The sequence below is a fragment of the Aptenodytes patagonicus genome, chromosome 5 (assembly GCF_965638725.1).
Source record: "Aptenodytes patagonicus chromosome 5, bAptPat1.pri.cur, whole genome shotgun sequence".
NCBI classification, from domain to species: Eukaryota; Metazoa; Chordata; class Aves; order Sphenisciformes; family Spheniscidae; genus Aptenodytes; species Aptenodytes patagonicus.
This window is the reverse complement of record NC_134953.1, coordinates 50,273,511-50,291,959: the sequence shown is the minus strand read 5'-3', so window position 1 is coordinate 50,291,959 and position 18,449 is coordinate 50,273,511. Positions and strand designations below refer to the sequence as shown.

General features: G+C 41.8%; 1 protein-coding gene across 9 annotated transcripts in view; it reads right to left on the bottom strand.

The window, feature by feature from the left end:
• CEP350 (centrosomal protein 350) overlaps positions 1–18,449 on the bottom strand; it is an 82,843-nt gene continuing 64,394 nt past the window's right edge. For all 9 annotated transcript variants that reach the window (XM_076339679.1, XM_076339680.1, XM_076339678.1 and 6 more), the window contains 7 exons: positions 17,737–17,876; positions 16,866–16,948; positions 14,086–16,166; positions 12,687–13,088; positions 12,453–12,599; positions 11,149–11,271; positions 1–4,110 (listed from right to left, as the gene is read on the bottom strand). In XM_076339679.1, coding sequence (XP_076195794.1) covers positions 3,946–4,110; positions 11,149–11,271; positions 12,453–12,599; positions 12,687–13,088; positions 14,086–16,166; positions 16,866–16,948; positions 17,737–17,876 — 3,141 coding nt within the window. In that variant the 3' untranslated portion in view covers positions 1–3,945. The remainder of the gene's footprint in view (positions 4,111–11,148; positions 11,272–12,452; positions 12,600–12,686; positions 13,089–14,085; positions 16,167–16,865; positions 16,949–17,736; positions 17,877–18,449) is intronic.

Sequence of the window (18,449 nt, the reverse complement as noted above, 5' to 3'; positions counted from 1 at the left end):
TTAATTTATAAATCAGTTTATTTACAGATTTTGTTCTCTTAAAGTACATTTCCGTTACCAAAGATATTTACACTGGTGTACACAGGGACCACCCTGGTTATTTTACAGTTCTTAATTACAAAAAAAAAACAAACCCCAAAACCTCCACATCCTTGGGTCTGTCTACTGTGCAAAGCTGCTCTGGATGTGAACATTAGCTGAAACTGGCCCAAAAACCAGGTTACCCAGTTATTTACACATACACAGTAAACGGGTTTCTTTTCAGCATCTCCACAACACAGTACACGGGGAGACGGAGCCTCCCAAAAGGCGGCTTTGCAAATGTATATCAAAAGGCTCTGCAAAGTCAAGGAAAAAACTAGTAAATGCAAGTTAATTACAGTATTCCTCTTTCATCTGTATATATTTTTGCATTTAATGTTTAAATTACAAATAAGTTCAATAGTTTGCTTTTCTCCATTTTAGTTGATTTGTAAACACTTCAGATGCACTAAATACCTTATAAGATTCAACTGTTTCTCTGCTGTAAAGTACTTTATTTTCCTAATATTCTTAAGGTAGCAAAGGGATATGAAAGTCAGAACTGCATGCAGTTCCTTGCAGAATAGTCACTTAAAAGGTCTCTATCACTGTGCTACTGAAGATCTTCTGCAGGTACACACTTATTCAAGTATTGCAAAAAGCTAAGGCCACTTTTTCAAGAAAGGAAAGTGAACAAGATGGGATTTTTCAATCCCTTGTTCCACCTTGTGAGCAACAAGCCTTTTCTGAAAGGCAGAAGTACTGATATTCCACAGTTCGGCTCAGGGAGCGTCCTGCTGCGAGAGAGGTACTCGCGCTCCTTGTCCTCACAAGCCTGGGCTTTCCCACCTGGCACCGAGATCCTCCCGAAGAGAGAAATGCATCTCCCCAGGGATGACAGCCACTGCCCCAAAACAGCTTACAGGTCTCAGAAAAATGTCTCAGCCTTGAATCTTCTAACGTGGTTGCACCAAGATAACCAGGACCCAGAAATATCATCTTGTTCTTATAATGGGAAGGTTGGAGAGAGGAGAGAAATAGAGAATTCAGCCTCTGTTTGTGAGACTCCAGGCTTCCCCATTCCTCCTCGTTACCAGCCACGACCCAGACAGACCATTGCTTCATCGCGGTAATCATCAGTCCACAAGTACTCAACACACTCGAGGTTTTGAGTATACACTCAACTCAAAGTAACTCAACACACTTGAGGTATTGAGAAGATAATTAACATACTTTCAAGTCTTTTTAGAGTTGCTCCTAACAAGGATTGCTACCAGAACTAAAACGGTGATGTTTGCAAAGGAATAAAGCCATTACTTAGACACAGCTTCCTTCTGCCCAAACAGCTGTAGAAATAGTTACTACTTCTATCGAGGGTACTAAACTAGTGCTATCCAAGCCAGCAAGACAACAGGCATACGATCTCCAATGGTCCCCAGTACCTTGGCAGGCCAACTGTACAACCTTCTCCCTGCTGGTGGACAGACCAGAAAAGCCATGCCAGCCCTTTTCAGAACAGCTGAAAAGCCTCGGGGACGCAGGGCAACCTTCTCAACACTGGCCATGGTATCTACAGAGCAGAAACTAACTTCTTTTCTCCGATACTCCAGCCACAAACCTACGCTGCAGGTTTCTGCCTTCTTTCCGTAATTGCTACCTATAAAAATAGCAATCCTCACTACTGAAGAAGATACACCCAGGAAAGGAAATCTGAGGCGGTGACCCAATTAGTGACACCACGCTGGTTAAACGCAGCAGCTTTAGTTTGCTTCTGTCTTAAGCATTTGAGAGTTTCCTGGTTCAGCATCAGGACCTTTTAGGTAGACAAGTGAATCACTGAGGAAAAAAAGCTGAACGATGCTCCAAGACCATCCGACTTCCAGCCAGCCAGAAGGGCCACTACTGCAGGACAGACATGCATATGCCTGTTGGAGGTCTTCCTATACACCATGACCTCCTCCTTGTTCTTCCACTTGTTAAGCTCCCATGAATATGGCTCACCATTAACTCACAAGTGAAGTGCTGGCAATACTACATCTGAGAATTTGCATGGACCTCTGGACAAATCCAACATTTCCCAATGCTGTCCCTGAAGAATCACCAGCTGTGTGTCATTGTGCAAAATGCAAATATTCCAATGATAGCTTTCCAAAAAAAAAAAAAAAGGGTGGAAAAGAGAAAACAAAATGGAGCAGTAGCAGAGGTATGCATAGCAGGAAGCCCAAGAACCAAGCAAATGAACAAAATGATAGAGATCTCCCCGCCACACCTATTGTGGGCTGCAGCATCTTGGGGGCACCTCTGAGGGCTTCAAAGTGTCCTTCTGCACTCCAGTGTGTCTGGAGAATGTGACTCTCCTCTGGGTCTTGTCCCAGGTTAGCAAACAGGGACATCCACTATTAAGGCATCAACATTCGACCCCAGATTGTCTGTGTTCCTCCAAGAGAAACACAAGAACGGGAGGGACAGGTTAGGAACGAGCACTCAGCAGAAGGACACTGCAGTTGAACCCAGCACTGAATCAACCACTAACAGCTGCCAATGGCCTAGAAGTTCTGGGAAAGGAAGGAAACAGATGGAGCAGGGAAGTTTCACATCATTTTTCAGCTCAGTCCCCTCAACTCTCCATTGTTTCCGAACCAGGTGTGGTGAAGGCACGTTCCTAGTCCTGCCTTTGCTTCCCACCCCGGTCACTGAGGTTTGGTGGTTCTTCCCCCCCGTATATGTCTCAAGAAGCTGGAGGTTTTGTGCGAATATGGGGCTCTGGAAGTTTCTAGAACAGATGCTTTCTCAAGTTCGGCTGTCTCAAAACATAAGACAGTGCAGCCAACTGCACAGGACACTCTCCTGTAACCCACTTAATAAATTACCTGAAAATAAATAAAAAACCCACAAGCACAAAACATGCAGACAGTCAAGCACTGGACACCGCTTTCTTTGGTGAATACACTCTGTTCTCTAAATTGTTCAAGTAACGGCTTCTCCGATTAACTAGGTGACAGTAAGGGAGGAAGCTGAGGAACTGAAGGCCAAATTTTTGTGAGGAAACATTTTCCACTCCTGCATGTCTCGTGCCTGAGAAAATCCTGAGTATCCATTATCTGGGAGCAGCTGGTGCTCCAGGAAGAGAAGAAGTGCTACACGGTAGGAGGAAAGTTGTCCACGGGCTCATCTTTCGCACTTGACATTAGGCGGCCTTTATCTTGCTCCACCTCGGGACTGAAGCAAGTTACATAGGAAAAGCAGCAAGAATTCTTTACTTGAATGCAGAAAGCAACATCATCTAATTTCCCTGGACTGGCTGGCACCATCCTTGGTACCACATCACAGAAGAAAGATGAAAACCAGCTTCACAGAGAAGGGAATTAAATGGGCTCTGGAGCAGAAGAAACTGATGCACATTGTTAGGGCTGCAGGAGAAGAGGTGTTAAGATTATAACACTGTTCAGTACAGTAAGTCTCCATTTATGACTAAAACCTGACCAAACCGTTTCTTCTCCAAATTACTCACATTTCTAAAGACAAGTCGAGTACTGATGGCTGACAGCCATTCCAGCAAAGCAGCCAATATCCCAACTTAACCCAACCCTTTCAGAGCACAAGCTGAACATGTCAAAGCCCCAGGCTGGGGCCCCAGACAGCTGCTGACAGTTATGTGGCATAACTGCATTGGCACACGAACAGTCTTGAGCACTCCACAATACAGCCTCTAGTGAGGGATCAGCTTGTTCCAAACAACAAATCCGGTGCGAGGTCTCTAGTGGCAGTGGATGCGAATTCAGGTTCCTTTAATCACATCTGAACTGCCTTTAAAACCCACGCATGGAAGTCCAGCAGCAGCACTTGCAGGGTGGAGAGTACGTCAGGAGTCAGAAAGGCCCGCGACTCAGTGGTTACACAGCTGTAAGTTTATTTTCAGCACTGTCACACAAGCAGCAATCTCCGCTGTTTCTCATTTATCTGGTTCAGTACCTCAACAGTGTCTCTGATTAAGGCCTCGAAGATCCCGTCTGCCAACTGCATCTTTACACACAGTTCATCCTCGTCATAGTTCACCCACTGTGCTTCTTCCTCGTGAAGTTCCTGCACCTTGGAGGTTAGAAAGGAAAAGGCAAAAGAAACATTACAATTCTGTTGCTCTAGGATAATATCCCCTGCAAAGTTCCAGAAAGAGTCCAAAACAGTGCGCATCTGCCAACAACATACCTGTCTTTGTAAGAAATTACAGGAAACATTTGGAATAGCAAAATGAACACAGATCTATTTGAACCAGGCTATTTCACTGTATGAACGTTTTCTACCTTTCACTGTAGTATCTATTTTAAAGGATTTCATATTCCTGCACGAGTTTTTCACTTGAAAGAACTCAGCTAATGGGATATTCTTGGCCAACAGCAGAAGCTCCATTAAAAAAGTCCCTAATTGTGTATTTGCAAGAAGCTGATTCCACGCAGCTTAAACTGGTAAGAAATCATGCAAAGGCCTTGAACAGGGGAAGGAGAAAAAGAAAAGACTTTACTGCAGTTCAGTTTATTTGAATAAGAATTAGAAAACCTAAAGGAAATAACTAACTTTTCCAATTCTTCTGTATAGGAAGACAAAATTCTGGCATGTGTTTTATGATAGTATTACAACTCATTTGCACAGAATACTTCACGCTTCGTTGGATTTGACAGCATTATTACAAATGGAATTTTGTACCATTACATCTAAAAGAGTAACTCAAAGAGTATTTATTTCCTTCTATTCCTAAATTGTTGACAAGCAAATTCCTGTTTTACTGGTCACTGGCAAATAGGTGTTTTAGTAACAGACAAATATATAATTTCATTCAGCAAATCAAGTCTTAAGAGAGTCTCTCCAAACTGGACATCTCCAATTAAACTTATTAAAAATTTGTCTAAGTGACCATTTCAGTATTACAGATACATCCTAACAAAGCTCAAATTTTTGAGAAAAGGAAGAGTAGGTGCAAACATCACTCATATTTAAAATGACAAAGAAAACCTGCTGAAAGCTCTTTCTCTGCTCAGCTTCAGCAGAAAGCGCCTCTGACCGTAAATCCTACACTCTGAATTCAAAATAGATTTACACTGTCCACATAGACAAGTGGGCTAGACAGCTAGACACTGCCAAAGCAAGGTTAAAACATACCAAAAATCCACTAATCTAGTATCAATATGTAATAGTGTTATTACCTAAAGACAGTACAAGAGCTATAGCCCCAACACTCTCTCTCCCTCTTTCGCCTGAAGCTAAACCGCCCAGAAACTTGTCCGTTTTGAAGGTGACAGCTGCTGTAGTGTAATGATGATTCAATAACCCAAACACAGTGTGAAGCCCAAGAACAGGCTGCTATGGGAACCCCAGGGAACCGGCACTGCTTCAGGGTTTGTAGCCATTCATAAGGCTTCATTTATACATGGGGTTTCAGTCTGACAGCTCCTTTCTTCCTCTCTAAAGAGAGCTTGGGGAGAGGGGCAGGGATCTCATCCTGCAAACAGCTTTGGAGGAGTTGTGCTTATAAGTCTCTGCACTACCACAGTGAGCACTCCTCTTGCTTCCCATATGGCTGTCACAGACGAGGTGTTAATGGTTTCATTATGCTTCTTACTAATAAGGAAGAAGCAACAATATTGGCAATCAAGCTTTGAACGAGTGTTGTAGGTGAAAAATAATTTAAATTGAATGCTAACAAGTGGCAGATAATTGGGTATAAGTTTGTGTGGGGGCAAATGTCTGAAATAGACTTCTGAACTCTCAAGCAGAAGCTTGCTGCCTGCAACCAGTATGTGCTGGTTGTAAATTTTGATAAACCCTGGACTAAACAATAGCAGCATGTTCCAAGTCCTCCCAGCCCTCCCATCAATAAAGAGGCATAAGACAGAAGCACCAGTGTGGAGGCTGATCATGTGTTGTGTGTTTGCATCACAGACTATTTAGATGAAGAAAGGCAAGGGGTCATGAAAAGAAGAAGTGGTGCCAAAAAGAAGGGTTCCCAAAAAGCAGAAGTGGTCTGGGAAAGAAAACAGGGGCCCCAAAGGGAGGAGGTGAAGACCCTGGCTGGAGGAAAGATCCTGGAAATGGGGGAAGATCCTGGAGGTGAAGGAGGTGGGTGCAGATGAATGCCAGGGGATACCAAGGGACCTTGACCGATGACATCCAGGACTGGTAACCGGAAGCAGCTGCACAATACCAACTGATGTGATTTTCTGCCCAACCCTCCCAGGCCAGCAGTGACCTCGCTGCTGGGAAGTGAAGTCGAGACCTAGTGAACGTAACACTGGGGGTGAGGGGAAGCAAGTGCGTAAAATAATCAAGCAGGTTAAAAACTCTGATCTCACTGGCCCTTAAACAAACCCCAATATGTAGATCCACACGAAGCTGCTGTTTATTCTGTCTCACCTGCAACAACGTGATGGGACAGTTCCTCTACTGTGCTCCAGGAGGGAGAGGAGGGAAGAGAAAAAAAAAAAAGATTCAGGGGATAAAGAAACACAGGTAAACTGGAGAGGACAAGGTAACTTGATCCAGGCAGAGAAAGGCTGGATGTTAAATAGCAGCAGAAATATTAAGAAAGAAAAACAGTATCAGTGATTAATTCTCTTGTCTCTATCATTCCCCTCTTTCTCAGAGGCAAAGTGCACAATTTCCTTTGGCATTAGGAGGACTTCCTCAAGCATACTTTTGGAAAGCTAAGAGAACATGCAATTTGCAGTTGCAGGCAAGTCTTGTTTATAGTGTATTCAGAACACGTGTGGAAACTGCCGTGCTGCTTTGCAGCCCTAGCTGCAGACTTCGGAGCCAAGACAGTTGCAACTGCTTTGCCTGGGAAATGTTTGATCTATTTGTTGTATTATTACAAACTGCTTCTAAGCAATGGAGACAGTTTGCTTGTATTTGGCTTATATTTGGCAACTTATTGTGGCTTTCATGGAATTGGGCTTTGCATTGTCTTCCGTACATGCACAGCATTTAAGTTCTTGCACATTCTCATGACAAAAGTAAAACTTCACGTATTTGATACCAGGAAGTAAGCTCTCTATACCAGAGAGAAACTGCATTTGGGCAAAGTCAGGAAAAAAACAGTTTTAATGAAACTGAATTCCATCCTACAGGAAAAGATAAATAGTGACACAATGCAGAAGGCTATGTAGTATGGTTTTTGCGTGCTTTGTTTGTTTGTTTTTTTAAACACAAACAAAGAAGGGGGCATGCACACAAAAGAAAAATCAGGAGAGAGAGGTAGCATGATCCCGCTGGTCATCTAATAAATGCCACAGTACCCAAAAAACAACACTTAAAAGAATATAAACTGAAGGAAAGTTTAGAAAGTAAATTAGTGAGTTTTGATTGCTGAAGGTTCCTATTCAAAACCATGAATATCTGCAAAATAAACTACATTTAAGGAGTAACTAGATCATTTGGAGATTGAAAAGTACAAAAATCCAGAAATAAACTACTGCCTTGGAAGAATGCCAGTAGGAGGACGGCAGGCAGGTGCACTCTTACAGCCCTTCACTCTCAGAGTGCCTGCAAATCTTAAGATGCACGACTGCATATGAGCAGGCTTCAATTCTCTTCTCACTGTTGCACTCCCCTTGGGTTTAGATCTCGGGCGCTGCAGAAGTGGGCTTTCCAATTAAGCCAGCTTGATAGGAACAGCTTTGCAGAGTTCAAAACTGCATGGAGAGAAACATTCTAGCCCTTAAGTCAACAGGTCAGCTCTCTGTTGGCAGGCTTCTCAGGTGTGAAAGCTAAACACATAGGTTTGGCAGTATCATGTGAGCTTTGCTTTCTCAAGCTCCGGGTAAAAGGGAAGGGGGGGTGGCAAGGAAAGCAATGGCAGCGTTTGTGCAAACAGATCAGCACAGGGAGGTTTGGCTGAAGACCCAAGTGAAAAAAAAAGTAGTGGAAACAGTCTATTATTAGCACCTGAACTTAAATAAGGAGTTCTTGCTGTAGTTTAAAAAGAGGTTTTAAAAGTGTAGGCAGCCTTGATGTACCGAAATGTGGTACCTCAGTCTGTGTACATTTGAGATTCTCCCACAGAGCACAGACAGCACACATGTGATAAAGGTGGCAACACGAAGGGACATGAGAAGAAGAAAGCACACACCTAAACATTCCTTTAACTTGATTTTAAACAAAGCAGCTTTTCATAAATGTGACCCTCCCATACTTGTTTACTGAAAACCAAAATTTGCTGTAAATGTTAATAACTGGAGCAACTATCCAGCAGATCAGAGATCTCTCAAGAAATCCCAAAACAAATGCTTTCTGAGGGCAGGAATGCGTGATCAAAGTTAACAGTGCTGCAAAAAAGGAGAAGAGGAAGATGGTTTTTTGTCACTGGCAGAAAAACATGGCTAACTATATTGGTGTCAATGCTGGGAAAGCACAGACAAAAGTGAAAATGCAGCTAAAGATGCAGTGACTGAGGGAAGTAGCAAAGATCAAGGCAGAGTAAGGTGAAGGACTCATCCATCCTGTTCTCCCCTTAATTCCCAGCAGGTGTGATGGCTGACTGCAGTCACCCACAGGACCTAGCATCACAGACAGCACCAGTGCAGCACAGGCTGCCTCTGCAGCCGTGCCTCTTCCCCACAAGGCTGAACCTTTTGTGGAGACAAGAACCACTGGGAATTGTGTTTAGTATGATAAACCCAGAAGGACACATTCAGGGATCATCAGGGAGAGATTAAGCTGGGCAGAATAGCTTGGCACTTGCTTCTGTGCCTTCAGAAGAAATAAAAAGAAATTCAGCAAACAGCCATGGCTCCTGGTTTTACAGCCGCCCCACCATCCAGGCAGACGATGCCACTATTTAACAGTCATTACTAATATGCTGGAGAAGGAGGCATACAACAGAATCCCCTTCCTCTGTATCAAAACCCCTCTCACCCTTAGTCATGCCTAGCTCCTGGGTCAGGCAGTATTGGACAGTCAGATGCATTAAATCCTCTCATTGAAGTCACTAAAAATACATAGTTGTCTCAATAGAAGACTATCAAAGGATGTTTTCATTTGAAGGTTAGTTTTACTTGAAGGGGAAATAAAACTGGGAAGGACCTGTGCTCAAACTTTAAATGCAAATAACAGAAGCCTAAGAATGTTTACCTCTGCTTTAAAAAGATCATGTTTTATTTTTAACAGTCTTTGTCTTTATAAGCAGCAAAAGAATGTGGAGAATCAAACAGCTCATGTATGTACTCACATGACATCCCCTGCCACATTGCAAGAGGTGTATATTGGCTAAATCTTCACAAAAACTTGAACAAAGCATTTTCAACTGTGATTTCTAAAGAAGCTTCTACAGCACCTAAACCTACCAAAAGTCTTGATTTCTCTTTCAGGAAATTGCTGTATGGTACCACTTGAATATACTTTAAACAAAATTTGCAAAACTCCAAAACTGACCTCTCAGTTTAGGGCTACACTGTGAGTTACTAGCGGATAGGCAGCAGACCTTGCACAGACCTTGTATATCCACTTGTGACCTTGGATTTGCATTATCACAGAACTCATGACCTTAAGCACAAGTTGGAGGCTGACTAGGAGACAGAGAAAGCTATCCAGATACTTCATGTTTTATAGAGATTTTAATAAAACAAGGTAAGAGAAATTGAACACTATTCTCCTTAGGTTTTCAGTTAGAAGTTTCTCTGATAGTGTCTCACATTACAGTATAAACGTGTTAGCAATGCCACTGAGACTACCTTATTCCTAAAGCATAACATGCTGCAATCTTTGCAGAGTTATTCCCAGTCTTCAGCTAAAATTTTATTACCATATTCTTGTGAGAACAAAATAAAATTAAACACATTATTTATTAAGCTAAGCTTGTCACAGCTCCATTAATCTTTCATGTCTGGGGCTGCATGTAAATCGCAGACCAGATCGTCTGAACTTCAAACTCGTTCTACCTAAAGCACTTTGGATGCCTTCAACTAGAACAACTTTTTCCAGTCAGGAATCTTTCTTTCCAGGTATGGTTCAAAGAAGTTAGGAAATTGGTACACAAGCATAATAGTTGTACTATTAGTTCTCTCAGGGATCTAAACACAAGACTTTTTTTGTGCATGCTTTAGCAGCCTCCATATCCCAGAAACAAGTGTATCCCAGAATCAAGCGTACTAGGATATGCAGGTCCTATACATAGATATTCTATTTACATACAATTAAAATTAAATCCCTGGGAAAAAGCATGTGTTGGAAACCTTCCACTGATGGGCAATTAAAAGACCACACGACCCATGACTCGAAGTTACTTATATGTGCACGTGTGTGGAATCAATTTCAGGTATAATTAAGTGAAGCACGGTGTTAATGACGACTCATATTCCCAAGCAGAACCTTCACTATCATTATAGCCAATAAAGATGTTAATCATCCTGCAATACAAGCCAACAAGTAACTTTCAAAAACTAGTACACAGCCAGACATGCTCTATCTTACGCAGTTTTAACACTGAACTGCCTCTGCCCCAGTGGCAGCTGCAGTCACTACTTTACAACAAGTACTACAGGAGCAGAAGTCTGACGCGTTGCTTAGCTTTGAGGAAATGCTTAGCTGTGGGTACCATCTGGCAGACTGGTTACCTTGTACTAGGGATTATCATGTTCCATACTGTCTCTTCGAAGTCTTTGCTATTCTAACCCAATGACTTTGCTAACCAGATTCAACTGAAAGGTTGCAGATCTGGTCTACTAAGTTCTCAGTATCACTGTCTCCAATTAAACAATATTACTTCAAAATAAAAACATTTTAAATTAAAGTAAGAAGAAAAACATACTCCTTTCTCAAAGAAAAAGTTTACTCTCAGTCAAATATTTCAATGTTTCCTTCTGTAAATTCATGCTTTAAACTTCTGGGAGCGGGCAAATTTATACTCCAGTCAAATCAGTAGGCATGAACAGGGAATTCACTCAAGTCACCCCACTTCACTGGCACTGGACTTCTGTTTTTGTCAATAGGGTGCTCTTTAAAATTAAACACCTTCTATCAAGACCTCATGCACGCTTTATATTCTTTAAACAGCATGATCAAATACTGAAAAATACAATCATATGTCACACCAGTCTGGTGGACAGTATCTGACATGATTGCTTATTTTCATCCACTGACCAGTATATGATCCACTCGGTCTCGTTTCTTCCGCCCAAATTTCATCATCTTCTGCCAGTCTGTTTTGTGATTAGGCTCCTTCCTCAGGCTGAACAACTTCAGTACTTCAGCTGCAATGAAGCTCTACAGAACAGTAAAGTGAGATTTATCACATTTGAGCTAAGAAATGAAATGTATGCACAAAGTACCTGCCCTAAAAAGTCACATTATAGAATGCATATCAGCTTTCTGTTTAGCTAAGAGACATACGGTGTATGCAAGAAAGTTACAGTGAAAGTCTTTGAGGCAGTATTACACAGGCAAAACAATTATTAAATCCAGAAGTGGGGGTGGGAAATGACACCCACTGCTGTAACAATCTTGAGAACATAAACTTTCAATTAAACAGTACAGCAAACAGGAGATTATGACAATTCATTTTATGGGAGAATATTAAAGAAAAGCAGGGTGGGAGTTTGGTGTCCTTGTCCTGTGCCCCTGCTCTCCCCTGCCACATGCTTTTGAAAGTCTTCTCAACTAACAGAGTGATCTAGATACTATTTATGTCTTTTATAGACAGTTAACATGCTGTATCTTCAGCAGGTTAATCAAAATACAGTCAAACACACACACACCCCCCACACACCCAGTTTCAGAAGAAACAGTACAGGTAGAAGTCTTCATTTGTGTCCTGATGAGCTGTATGGAAGGTTCTTTGTTGAGCACTTTCAGGGAGACAGGTTTTTTTCCAAATGTCCAGCCCTGCAAGTTTAACCTAGGTCCAGTCAGGCTCTAGCTTTTTGGGGTTTTGTCCTTTCTTGAGCACTACCACCAATAACAGGAGACCTCCTCTGGCTTGCCAAATACAATGTCCTCACCACTCAAATTTTGGGTCCCTCTGGGCAACTCCCACTGCCCTCAATGAGGTTGGCACAGGTGTGTCTGAGTAAAAAATCCAGCTCATCCAATTTGGCCCAACCCTACTGTTGGATCCATGCCAATATACCCACATAGAGTTTCACTGAAATCTGCTAAAGCAGCAGTCTGTCAGCATACCAATTCTATAAGACCAAGGTCATCCTGGCAGTTCTGCACAGAGGACTAAGGTTTAAAAGCAACCAGTACCAGCCAAAAGGACAGGGAGGCAAACGGATTGAGTAAAAAAAGGACCATTTTGACAAACTCCCTTTCAGGTTTGCAATCTCATTTCTCTTCTCAACTCACCTCTTGCTGGATACGCTTGTTATGATCTTTTAACACTCAGGCAAGCGCCACTACAGTATTTTTCATCTCACTTTCCCTGCATGACAAAGACTTCTTCCTACCTTGATTTCATCCAGATCATTTGGATCTTTTACTCGGCGAAAGTAAGCAGATGTGATCCTACACGGTTTCATCCAAATAGGCTGATTTAGATTAGGATCCTCCGCAAAGATTTCCCCAAAGATCTCTTTTGTTAAATCAAATACCACCTTAACGAAGAAAGAAGTAAAAGTTAAGGCTTCTGTTGCTCATGGTAAACATTCAAAGGGCAAGAACAAAATGCCTGAAGACTGTACCTTTTTATAAACCTGCTTGTCTACCGTGTCTGTGTCCTGCTCTTTGAGGGTACTACTAAGATCTGTATGAAGGCCGAAACTTTGAAGATCATGACCCAGCTCTTTCTGTTTCCAGAGTTCCTCAGCTGCTGCATGCACCATACCTTCCACCTCCACTGCAGTATGAGGGACCGCCAAAGGCTCCTCACACGGCTTTGTTGGCACTTTCTGTGGTTCTACCTTGGGCAGCACTGCTGGTTCCTCAGCTTGCTTCTGCTGGACCTTACGGGAACTCAGGCCATAGTCCTCATCAAACCAGTCTTGATCATCTCCCAGCACACTCAGGAGCTCCTGATTGAGCTCCAGCTCTGCCAGTCTCTTGGCAAGCTCTTCCTGACCGCTGGCACCAAACACTGGACTCTCCTGCAAATTAAGAGCCACAGAGTAAATATAAAAGTGGTGTCACACTGTTGTCCGACTCAACTTATATTTTTAAATGCTCTACTGATATAATTGGCAATATATGCACAAATACTCAGAAAAATAACAAATAGCCCACAGTAAAATTAGAAATGCTTTGATTCAAATACCTGGGGTTTCTACCACTCCTGATGAATGCTTTCAGAGTGTTCCTACAGAGCTTAAAAGACTGTGCATCCTGCCCACTGTCTGTCCTAATGTTTAACTGTTTATGAAAAGCTAAGTGGTTTAAAAAACTGATAATGTGACATATAACTTTTCACTTCACTTACCAGCAGTCTCAGATCTAAATCAACAGCCTAAAAGCTTTTAGCAGGCGATGGCTGTTTTAGTGACTGAGTGGTGCTCACACCGGTGAAATGGGCTGAAGCTTTCTGTGATGATAATATATTGAGATCAATGGCAAAGCAGACAGGTTTACTGGGATCTTCAGCAGAAAGGCCAAGTCCTATATCTGTATCATTAATGGTTGTTCTGAGGAAGCTTGAACTTCCACTACTCATGATATATTCAGTGGATAGAGCAGTCTGACACCTGAATGACCTCCACAGCAACTAATTATGTTTGAGGATGATTATTTCATATCAAGAATAGACAGAGGTAAGTTTACAATCTACTGTATTTTGCCATTTTTAGAATAAAAAATGAGGGTAAGGATTAAATACAAATTGAACATGAAGCAGAATGCAACCTAAATTGAAAGTATTTTTCACTTTCATGTGCCAAAATGTGTCTTACAGCCTGTAGGGCTACCAAAACAAGCTGTGAACTGGGATACATGAGAACACACATGTAAGACATATATACAGGCAATCTCCACATCACCCAACAGAACTGGGGAAAAAACAAACTGATGCCACATTGCATTCCTCAGATTCAATCATCATCAGTCAAAGGAACAATTGACTCTTAAAATCAGTGCAAGATGTCTGTTACTCACTGGTCTGGGACACATGTCTGGAGAGGAAAGTTCTTCTCTTTCATCTTCCAAATCGGAACTTAGAAAAAAGTTATTCAGTCCGTCGGGAACCTGCTTTTCTACCTGCTGGGATGGGGTACTGGATTCCTCCTTCACATCACAGAGCTCCTGGTTGCTGAGCTGGATTTTCTCATTCCTGACCTTCTTTATTTCCTGTAGCTGGTTGACGGTGTCTTTCACAAAATCTCTAAGTAGACTGTCTGTCAGTAAACTGACCTTTTCCAGTTGGTCTTTCGACTTTTCTTCCTCTCTAAGTGGTAGTCTAAGCTGGGCTTCTAACTGGTTCTTTTCTTTTGTTAGCAAATCCAGAAGTGGAGTTGCAGACTTCTCCACAACTCCAGGAGAGAGATCATCTAAATTTTCAGCACATTCTTCCCCCAGTGTCTTCTGCCTCTCCAGTTTTTCAGAAAGAAAATCTGAGACGTCATCCAACTGAACAGTGGAAATCTCATCCACAACACCAGAAATGAGAGGAGCAAGGCTGGCCTCCTCTTTTACAGCATGCTTCAGATAATCCACCACTGACTGTTCTTGGGCAAGTGATTCAGTAGCTACAGAAATCTCCTTTATGCTGTTTGCCTTAGAAGCCTCTTCATCAACCCTTTCCCCAGCTGAGGCTTCTGAAACAGCTGTGTCTGCAGGAGCTTTATCCTGGGAATAGTTCTCTGTTGCATCTCTGCTCTGGGGTTCATCTTCCTTGCTAGGTTTGGAACTTCCTTTGTCTTTCTGCTCTGCTTTGTGTTGCTTCTCCAGTCTATCATCGAAGAATGAGTCTTCATCCTTATTTGTGTCTAAATGGCTATCAATACTTTCTGTAATGTGAGAGATTTTTGGAGGAGGAGCAAAAATACCATGCTTTTCTTTGCAATCAAAATATTTAATACCATCGTAAGTTCCATTATTGTTCCCTTCAGGTTTATCCAACTCCACGCCAGCCCAAAACCCTTTGGCAAACTTAGTCAGACCTTTGAATCGCAATGTTCCAGGTTGGACTTTACTCACAAGTACTCTATCACCAATGTTGAAATTTGGCAAACTATCTGTTTCTTCTGTGATTGAAACAGAGGTCCACAGCGGTGATTCGGTAGGGGCCTGTTCTTGCTCCACATCTCTGCGTTCAGTATTTTTTATAAGTTCTGTTGGGGACTTAAGTTCTAGTAACCTCTCTGAATGCATGCTGCCAGAGAGAGAGAGAGACCTGTCACTGAGGTATTCACTGATTTCGCCATCACTGCCAAGGCTGGTGGATCTACTTCTGCTGGTTTGTGTGTGCTGTGACCGCTCTGTCGGAGACTGAGCATCCCCGTTAGAAGAGAGAAGAGATGCTTCAAAGTCATCTTTGTAACATTCCCCAGGAAGTGTTTCTTCAACTGATGCTTGTTTTCTGGAAGAGAATCCTTCAAAGTCTTCAAGGTATGATGGCTCCTTTTGACTAAAACGTTCTTCTGAAAGCAGATAGCCTTTTTCCTCTGCTGATTTGCTCAGTTTGGAAGAAGACTCTTCTACACTTGGGCCAGTTACAGCATCTTTATCTGCCAGTCTCTGTTCTAAGATTTCTTCCGTACCACAAAGACTTTCCACAGCCAAACCAAAGAGTTCCTTCTGAGAGAGTTCGTTTTCAGAACAGAGGACTTTCTTTGGAAGGATGTCCAGTGAGCTCTCCTGTTCTTTATCTAATGTTAGCAAGACATCAGAACTCTCCAAAGGCTTAACATGAGAACCTTCAATCTCATATTCCTCGGACTTTATGTATTCCAAATCTTCCTGTATCTCAGATTTATGACTGAAGGCAGCCTCATCATTGGATGCATTTACCACATTGTTCACTGACCCATGGGATATCCTGCTAACATCTTTCACGTCTTTGAGAAGAGATGATGGGGGTACATTATCTAAGGAATCACCCGATCCTGCTCTGGAACTCCTTGGTGACATTAAAACCGAGGAAGATGTTCCAGAAGGTTCTTCTGCATGAACATCTGTCACAGCCACCTTCTTGGTGTGCACAGACACAGATCTCTCAGTTGTTGATGACACAGCATCTTGAAGGAAAATAAAAGGTGGATTACAGCAGATCGTATAGCCTGCATTGTTTTACTGAAAACTGCAACCATAGGCAACAAAATTAACACCAAGGTTTCTATGCTAAAAGAAGATACAAACTGGTGCCTTGGAAACATATATTTCTAGCTGTCCTATGAACATAAGCAACATTCTTTCAATTCCAGGGTTCTAACGCTTTCTTTCTGATTCTGTTTCTTGTACCAGTATTTCATAATGCCATACAATACTGAGCCCCAAGGTAAGGGCTCAGTTATTTGTTTGCAAGCCTCAAAACCAAGATGAGAATGGTAGATAACGATTGACAGCAAAACATTGAAAACTATCTCAAAAAAACCCTATTCCTAAATGTCTATTCCTATTCTTATTTTTGGTTTCCTTACTTTCCTCAAGTGATAAAGGAACAGGAAACAAAAGAAAGGACAAAGGTTGTCATGTAATTATGGTTCACACAAACCTCAGCAAGAGTAAAACTAAATACTGAATATACAGGAAACAGGAAAAGCAGAAGCCTACTAAATAAAAATAGTAAAAAATACAGCTCGATCATTATGGTAATTATGAAGTCTGCATGCTCTCTTAAAACCTCTTCTTGAATCAAGAAGGAAAAGATTAAAGAAGTTTAAAACAGTCAGTCTTCAAGATCTTCATATGTATTACAGATTCTTCCAGTCACATACCTGCATGTTCTGAAATGGATTCCAAAGATGCTCTGGATCGCTCTGATTCAGCCAGTGATTTCCAGTTTTTAGCTGTCTCAGGCCTAAAGTTGAAAAATCAAATTGCATGAATCATGGTGACACCAGAGTGTTGGTTTTTGTTTTTTTTTTTTTAATAGATAAAAATGGAAATACAAGCATCTATAATTATAATACCACACCAATGATAACAAACAGTTTGGTTTGTCAACATACTGTGACCTTAGAAAACAGGAATGGGGACAGAGAGGAGATTTTGGCGAGTCCTGGAAAGTAATTTTCTAGAAGAGTAATCAAACTAACCTTTTTTGCAGCCAAAAAGAGAAAAAGAAAATAACTTTTTTTTTTTTTTACTTGAATGCACTAAAATTGCACCATCTGCTGGAAAAAATGAAACACTTAAAAATACAGTAGGAAGTGCAGAAGTCAGTTGAATTCTCTACCTTTTAAAGCCTAAGATCTAAACCAGATTTAAGTTGCAAAGACGAATGGTTTGCCTCACACAGTGTGGCAGGCATAATGGGTGACCAAAATGGGAAAAAATTTGGGTCAGTAATCCATACAACTATTTGGCACATTCTTGCACAATTGAAAATTATTGTTCAGAAAGAACTTGAAAATAGGATCTGAAAGACTGGGCAGGACAAATGTGAGATGCGTACAGTTACAGGGACAGTACATCTTATCTGTTTTGGGTCTGATGAGACCAGCAAATAGGTCAACAGGATACTGCCGCTGTCCAGTGCTTTAAGGAAGAGCAGTTACCAGCTTTCCTTGCACTCGTGGTTTCTGCTAAAACAGCATTCACCGCAGTTTCAGAATAATCTCAAAAAGAAGAAGAAATCCCAGTTACCTATGAAGCGGTGGTGCCTTGATCTTAGGTTTTTCAGCAGCAGCTGAGGATGGAGTTTTAATCTGAGGTTTGGCTGTGGGTGATGCCTCCAGATCTTGGCTCAGCTCTGCTTCAGTCTTCTTAATAAACTCATCATATGACTGCACGTGGAAAACAGTTATGGCTGTTAGTCTACTAAACCATTAGTACAATACAGCAATTAAAACCCATTAAATGAATAAAGGATACACTCGGTTTCTCTGTCAAGCAATCTATTTAACTTCCTAAAGCTCTACAGTTGTGAATCCTAGAAATTTTAATACTTTACTTTCAAAAACAAATTACATGAGCATCACTCTTTAATCAAAGCTAGGATACATAAGCCCCCTGCACACTGCTAGTAACCCATTAAAGATATACATTTTAAAAAGGAATCATAGAATAGTGTGGGTTGGAAGGGACCTCTAAAGGTCATCTAGTCCAACCCCCCTGCCGTGGGCAGGGACATCTTCAACTAGATCAGGTTGCTCAGAGCCCCGTCCAACCTGACCTGGAATGTTTCCAGGGATGGGGCATCCACCACCTCTCTGGGCAACCTGTGCCAATGTTTCACCACCCTCAGCGTAAAAAATTTCTTCATTGGCATTTTTGCCTCAAGACTCTGGTTCATTATTGAAAACAGTTAAATAGCCAGAACACAGTCACACTTCTATCACAGTAATGTGTCTTTCACA